The sequence below is a fragment of the Papio anubis genome, chromosome 17 (assembly GCF_008728515.1).
Source record: "Papio anubis isolate 15944 chromosome 17, Panubis1.0, whole genome shotgun sequence".
NCBI classification, from domain to species: Eukaryota; Metazoa; Chordata; class Mammalia; order Primates; family Cercopithecidae; genus Papio; species Papio anubis.
In genome coordinates this window covers 25725401-25732057 of record NC_044992.1, presented here as the reverse complement: position 1 = coordinate 25732057, position 6657 = coordinate 25725401, and the positions used below count along the sequence as shown (strand labels likewise).

The 6657-nt window shown below is 53.8% G+C and overlaps 1 protein-coding gene across 4 annotated transcripts; it reads right to left on the bottom strand.

Moving 5' to 3' along the window:
- Positions 1-269: 269 nt before the first annotated feature.
- On the bottom strand, positions 270-6278 carry SPACA3 (sperm acrosome associated 3). 4 transcript variants are annotated; one of them, XM_009190098.3, is made up of 5 exons: positions 6143-6278; positions 2419-2724; positions 1132-1290; positions 623-701; positions 270-434 (listed from the first exon to the last, which is right to left on the bottom strand). In XM_009190098.3, exons 1-5 carry the CDS (start codon positions 6174-6176, stop codon positions 368-370), a joined length of 645 nt encoding a protein of 214 aa, XP_009188362.2. In that variant the 5' UTR covers positions 6177-6278; the 3' UTR covers positions 270-367. The 4 variants fall into 4 exon arrangements, with proteins under 4 accessions (XP_009188362.2, XP_031513323.1, XP_031513324.1 ...); XM_031657463.1 differs by lacking the exon at positions 6143-6278 and adding an exon at positions 5251-6100; XM_031657464.1 differs by lacking the exon at positions 6143-6278 and adding an exon at positions 5009-5096.
- Positions 6279-6657: the final 379 nt, after the last annotated feature.

Here is a 6657-nt window from a genome sequence, read left to right as displayed (position 1 = left end):
TCCTGTTTTTGTTGTTTGTTATGTATTTGTTTTGTTAAATCTGGCCACCCTAGACCCAAACTCTGCCAGGTGTGGTGGACAAAAAATGCACTGGTGCCCCCCCCCCAATACCTGCCCTGAGGCCACCAGAAATGGAGGTAAGCCTCTGGTGCTGGACTTTCTGGAGTCCACTTGAAGCACAGCCCAGGTGGACAGGTGAGGTGAGGGAACATGGAGGTGCTCTGGCTCTGACACGGCACCTGCAGACACACTGAGAGCTGAGAGCCACATTCACGTTCAACCATCCTTTATTTGCTGGCTTGTCTTCCCAAGCCTGGGTCAGGAACCAAACCACATTCCCAACCTGCTGTGTGTGGTTCCGTCCATCCTAGAAGTCACAGCCATCCACCCAGTCAGTGAGGTCTTTGCCCTGGCAGTGATGCCTCCAGGCCTCCCTGAGGATGGAGAACAAGGAAGAGGAGAGATCACATCAGCTGCAGTTGCCAGTCACTGCCCAGAGAAAAACAGGAAGGAGAGTGTGGGCTCTAAACCAGAAGTGAGGAAGGAAAGGGGTTTGTTCCCTGCTGCCGCCCACCAGTTCTAACCAAACCACTGCGGCAGGGCTGCCGCCCAAGTTACTTACCAGTAACCCAGACCCTGAGGCTCTTGGGTGATCTTCATGGCACAGATAACGGTATCCTTGAGATTAGGATTCAACAAATCTGGGTGATAGGCAGAGAAACACAATGAGGGAGCAGGAGACTTCCAGAGTGTGTGTGTGTGTGTATGTGTGTGTGTATCTGTCTCTCTCTATATGTATATACATACACACACACACACTCCACTCCCCTAAATCCAGGCCTGTCTCAAACCACTCTGGAAGCACAGGTTCCACCCTATCCTTCTCCCGCTCCATCAGAAACAATCCTCCCTCCATTCCTATAGCTCTAAGGCAGTCTCCTGTCTGGGACCCCAGTTCAGACTGATGGAAGACCTACCCTCATCCCTTGTCCCATCTCCCTCTCCTCCGTGGGCCCAGCCAGATCTGGGGGAACCCTCACTCAGAGATGCAGGTAGCAAACTAAACTGGGAAGGAAACAAAAGCTAATGCAGGGCCTGACTCCTGCCAGCCCTGGACCCAGGCCCAGCTACCTGAGCAGTACATCCCGCACATGTTGGGGGCGTTGGGAGTGAGGTTTCTGCACCACCTCCGGCTGCTGATCTGGAAGATCCCGTTGTTGGTGCTCCCGTCAGCCTCGTGGTCCACAGCAGCTGTGTTGAAACCGCTTGTGAAATAAGCAAGGCAGACCCCTGCATAGGGCAGAGCACAGGCCTGGAGGTCAGACAGTTACGGCTACCCCAGGCCAGGGTACTCACTGCACAGGTCCCACGCTGGTTCCACCCAGCCTCGCCTGCCTGATCAAGGTGATTGGGGAAGGTGCCTTCCCACCTGCTTTGCAAATGAATTAATCAATCGAGGCTTAGAGGTGCACAGTGACTCACACAGGCTCCCATCAGCTACCAAATAGCAGCAGTCGGGGCTGACCTCAGGCCTCTTGACTTTTAGCCCAGCAATCTTCCCACTTTCTCATTGTTCAGCATGTAGTAGGGCCGAGTAAATTTGTTGAATTAATCTACAAGTGCTAACTCTTTTTTTTTTTCTTTTTTTTTGAGACGGAGTCTCACTCTGTTGCCCAGGCTGCAGTGTAGTGGCATGATCTCAGCTCACTGCAACTTCTGCCTCCTGAGTTCAAGCAATTCTCCTGTCTCAGTGTCCCAAGTAGCTGAGATTATAGATACCTGCCACCATGCCCAGCTAATTTTTGTATTCTTAGTAGAGGCGGGGTTTCGCCATGTCGGCCTGGCTGATCTCGAACTCCTGACCTCAGGTAATCCACCTGCCTCAGCCTCCCAAAGTGCTGGGATTACAGGCCTGAGCCACCACGCCCAGCCTACAAGTGCTAAATCTTTAGTGACAAGATTAGGAAGACCCAGGTGGAATCTATAGAGGGCGCTGGACCTGTCGGAAAGATGAGCCCCGGTGTGACTTCCCTTCCCACGTGGCCATCTAAAACTGCCACCAGCTGGAAAAGTTTGGCATGACTGCTCTGTTGTTTGTCTTTTCTAATTTCAGAAGGAATGTCTAATGCTAGTGGCCACGGTTAAGTTTAGGGGACTGAGCTGCTTGTTTCCTTTGACCCTGACTTTAGCAGCAGGGGAAAATGAAGGAGTGAGTCCAATTTGGTTGCCTGCTGCCTGCCTACTGCATGTTTAACTCAGTGCCAGCTGTTCTCTACCTGCCATCTCAAATCTTCTTCGGTTTACAGAAGGGCTCTAAAAGCTCCCGAAGCCACAGCCCTTGAATGAGAAGGAAAGAGGGAGGGAAGGAGGGAGAGAGGTGTGGGGAAGCCAGGGCCAGCCAGGAAGAGGGGTTCTCACAGTCAGCCAGGCTGTATCCCCGATATCCGTCCAGCCCGAAGTCCTGTAGCACTCTGGCCAGTTCACAGCGACTGTAGACCTTGGCCTCACTGGAGGGTAGCAGGCAGCTGAGCAGAGAGACCAGGGCCAACAACATGATCACAGCTGGGCACCACCGCCTTCCGAGAGCCCTGCTCCTGGCTTCTGTGCCGGTGGTAGAGGTGGAGCCACCACTCTGGCTCAGAGCTGAGCTTTGGGATGACCCACAGCTCACCAGCCTCGGCGGTCCACTCACAGAAGGAGAAGAAACGGGGCTTGAGTGTACCCCTGGGAAAGGGGAGAGGAGAGAAGGTGTGGGCAGAAGGCCAGGCTCCGGCAGCAGGAATCAGCCCCCTTGCATCCCTGATCAGCATCAGCCCTGCCCCCGAGGCCAGCCCCTCTCCTTCCCCATCCTGCTTCACACCACCCCAGTCCGAACCGGGAAGAAAACTGACCTATTGTGAGCTCCATATTACACGTTACACATTATTTAGTCCTGAGGCACAAGAGTTTACAACTAGGAAGGGGAAAAGTTTGGATGGAGACAAAGTTCTATAAATCCAAAGCCCCGCTGAGCAGATGCTCCCAGAGAGGATAGCCAGGCGCTGTCATACCGTGTTCACGGGCCCCTCAGCCCAGTTGTTAAGGGACAGCCCTTCTGGCACTGACCCTCCATCTCCAGATCTTAACTGAAACAAGGTCTCCCCCAGAACACTGCTCCCCTATAGCCCGCGCAAGGGGAAGCTGTTCTTTCTCCACACACAAGGCCCCAAGATGTCCCGAGAGTCTCCTCCACCCCCACCACCCCCACCACCCCTTCTAAACCACACCCTGCAAAAAGCCCTTCTCCCTGGAAGGCCAGCCCGCCTGTCTGGTTTGACCTCCGTGCCCTCTCATCGCTGGCGGTGTGTGGCCAGTCCCCCAAATCATGGAGGACATTAGCATCCGGGTGTCACAGCCTCAGGCCTCCTTCATCTCCCCAGACCTAGTCCCCTCTGGCTCCACTGTGTCTCAACCAGTCCCTCCCCTGCCCTGTCATCCCTGCTTCTCGTCCTCACCCGCATTTCCCACCTCTGTGAGCTCCTATCCCACTGCCCACCACCTCTGACAAGCCTATCCATGCCTCTCTTGAGCTCTGCACCTCCACACCTGCTCTCCGCCTTCACAGAGTCAAAAAGCGAAAGAGTTGCATAAACTCTTGTTTGTGCCAATGGGTGTCCCTGGTCTCCAACCTCCACGGGACCTTGAATGCCACCGAGGATGACAGTGGTTGAGGGTGTGGCTTTGCAGCAAGGCTGGGGTTGGAAGCCCCCCTCTGCTTCTTGCTCCATCTCTGACTTTGGGCCCTCCCTGGGCCTTGTTTCCTCCTCTATAAAATGAGGACGTGAGTAACACCTGCCTCATACGATTGTTGGAAGAATAAATGAGAAAAGGCGTGGGCACAGCTTAGCTCTTGGCACTAAAAATAAGTGAATTGTTGTTTCTGTTATGAACTACAACTAGCACTGGTACACGCGCTTGTCTCTGCTCAGATTTCTCTCTCCCGTTTCCCTCACAGGAAATGAAAATCCTCGGTATAGTCCTTGAGCACACCATACTGTCCCACCCCTTGGCTCCCAGAACATGATCTTGTCTCCCGATGCACTAAGAAAAGCAAGGTGCTCACTTGTGGAATTTCTTCCTCTTTCTGCCTTAGCCTCACTTACTTGCAAACTCATCAGTAGCCTCCTCGCCCTCATCTGCACCCCATTATTGTTTGGGTGCGGGGCTTCCACCCCCATGCAAGCCCACCTTCCTTCCCTCCAAGCTCTAGATTTGTCCTTCCCGTCTCCAAGTCTTGCTCCATTCATTGTCCCTCCTCTCCCAGTGCACCAGCATCGTTCCCCTCCTGCTCCTCCTTCCCCTGCTCCTAGAGACTTGCTCAGTCTCCAGCTTCTAAATGCCTTCCCTCAAGTCTCATGCTGACTGGTACTCCCCTGTCTTTCCCCCTCCTCTCACCCAAACTCCTGGGGAAAATTACCACTTTCTCCCCTCGCATTTGTTTTCCAACCTGGTGAATTGCCCTCCCTGCCACCACCACACGCTGAAACTCCTCTGCAGGTCCTAGGAGGCCCCGTCGGTTCTGTCTTATGGGAGCTCTCAGCCGCACTCACGCTGTCCACCACCCCCTGTTGAAAGGCTTGCCTCTCCTGGTTTCCACGATGCTCCCCTCTCCCAGGTTTCCTCCTCCCTCTCTGGCTGACTCTCCTCCTTAACCTCTGTGGAATCCACTTCTGCCCAGGCCATAACCGCTGATATGCGTTCCAGGCCTTCCTGCCTTGAGCCCTCTTCTCTTCCACTTTGAGGAAACCCTCTGGGCAGCCCTGCTGTCAGCCACCGCCTGCAGGCTGGCGACCCCTGTGGCATCTTCCCCAAGACCTCACAGGCAACTACTGGCTGGACACTTCCACTTGAATTCCTGCAGGCACCTCAAACTCAGCACATCTGAACAGAACCACTGTTCCCATCACTGCCTGCTTCTGCCTTACAACTTCCCTTATGTGCTTTAAAACATGACGGGCCACCCACTTACCCAAACCAGAAATATGGATGTCATTCTTCACTCCTGCCCCATGCCATCTTTCACCCAGTCCCAACCAACCAGTCCCAATGTCCTGTGGATTCCACCTTCCCTGTCAGAGCACCGTCCTTTCCTAAGGTCACACTGGGTTCCTTCATGGTCTTCTTGTACCATGTCTTGACGACTCTTCCAAGCTATTCTATACACGTCCATTAGAACAAATTTGTTACATGAAAAGCCCAACCCTGTGACACCTTGGTTGGCTCCCACTGTTACTGCCCCTTCGAGGTCCACGCGGCCCTTCACAACCCTTCACGGCCCAGCCCTGCGGCCCACTCCCTCACTCATACATTATGTTCCAGCAATTGTTCTCTCACAATGACCTTGCTGTCTAGAACTTTCACCCTCTCCTTTCCTCTACACGGTTAACTCTGACTCATACTTGAAGGGTCTCATCAGAGGGGGGTTCCCCAGTGAGAGTCTCCTGGCAGGCCACCGCCCCCCACACTCTCACACGCCCCATCTTCCATCTCCTCTATCACACCAGGCTGGAATAGATGTCAGTCTTTCCCACCACAAAGTTAACTTCTGAAGAACGGCAGCCAGTTTTATTTATCTGCAGAGTTGCTGGCATGGAGTAGCCACTCAGGGGCTGCTTCTGAAATTCAAGTCCACAAAAGGCGTGTCCACAAAAGGCGTGGTCCTCCTCCTCACCACGAGGGGAGTGACCAACCTGGTGGAGTTTGTCAAGTCTTTGAGCACCGTGCCAGGCCTTTCCCAGAGCTTTTCTAACTTAATCTCATCCAATCCTCTCAACAATTGAAAGGAGTGGGATTAATATCCCTAAATTGTAAAGGAGGAAACCAAATTGTCTGCTACACAGGGACTGTTTTTGTAGAAAAGTGACTTAAAAGCAATTCCATCCTGACCATTTCACAGCAGCTCCAGAGTTTCTCTCTCTCTCTCTCTCTCTTTCTCTCTCTCTCTCTCTCTTCTCTCTCTCTGTCTCTCTCTCTCTCAGCTGATCAGTCTTCCAGGCCAGGACACCCCCATCCTAAACACCACCTTGTTTTACTCCACCTCTCTCTGGCCAGACCAACTCAGGGCCCTGTTAACAGCCCCAGGAAGAAGGGAAAGGGGGCTCACTGATCAGGAGTGCTCCCCACAGAGCTGAGATCATGGTGACAATGGCAGCAGCAGCAGTGGCCCAAAACCCTGCTGCAGCTCGGGATGCCCCCCACAACCTCGCCAGGGCCCCAGGCACCCAGTGTTAAGAGAACGATGGGGAAGGCAGGCTCCAGGTCAACCGAGGGCCTTCTAGAACTCCAGCTCTGTGAGCTCATCTTCCACAAACAGCTCCGCCTGGAGCTTTGACTAGCCCACCTGAGCCCTTCAACTCAGGGCCCAGAGGCAGAGCAGGGGTATCTAATCCCAGCCCCCTTGCACCTCTCTACCCCATCCCCCCCAAACACACACACACACACACACACACTACATTGAAGGATGACACTTCCTCTCCCAACAGATCTTTCAGATGATTTCCCAGGGACAGTGGGGGACACCAGGGATGGTGATGCATGTGCAGGGATGGTGGTGGGTGTCCAGAGATAGTGGTGAACATGCAGGGATGGTGGTGGGTGACCAGGGACAGTGGTAGGTGC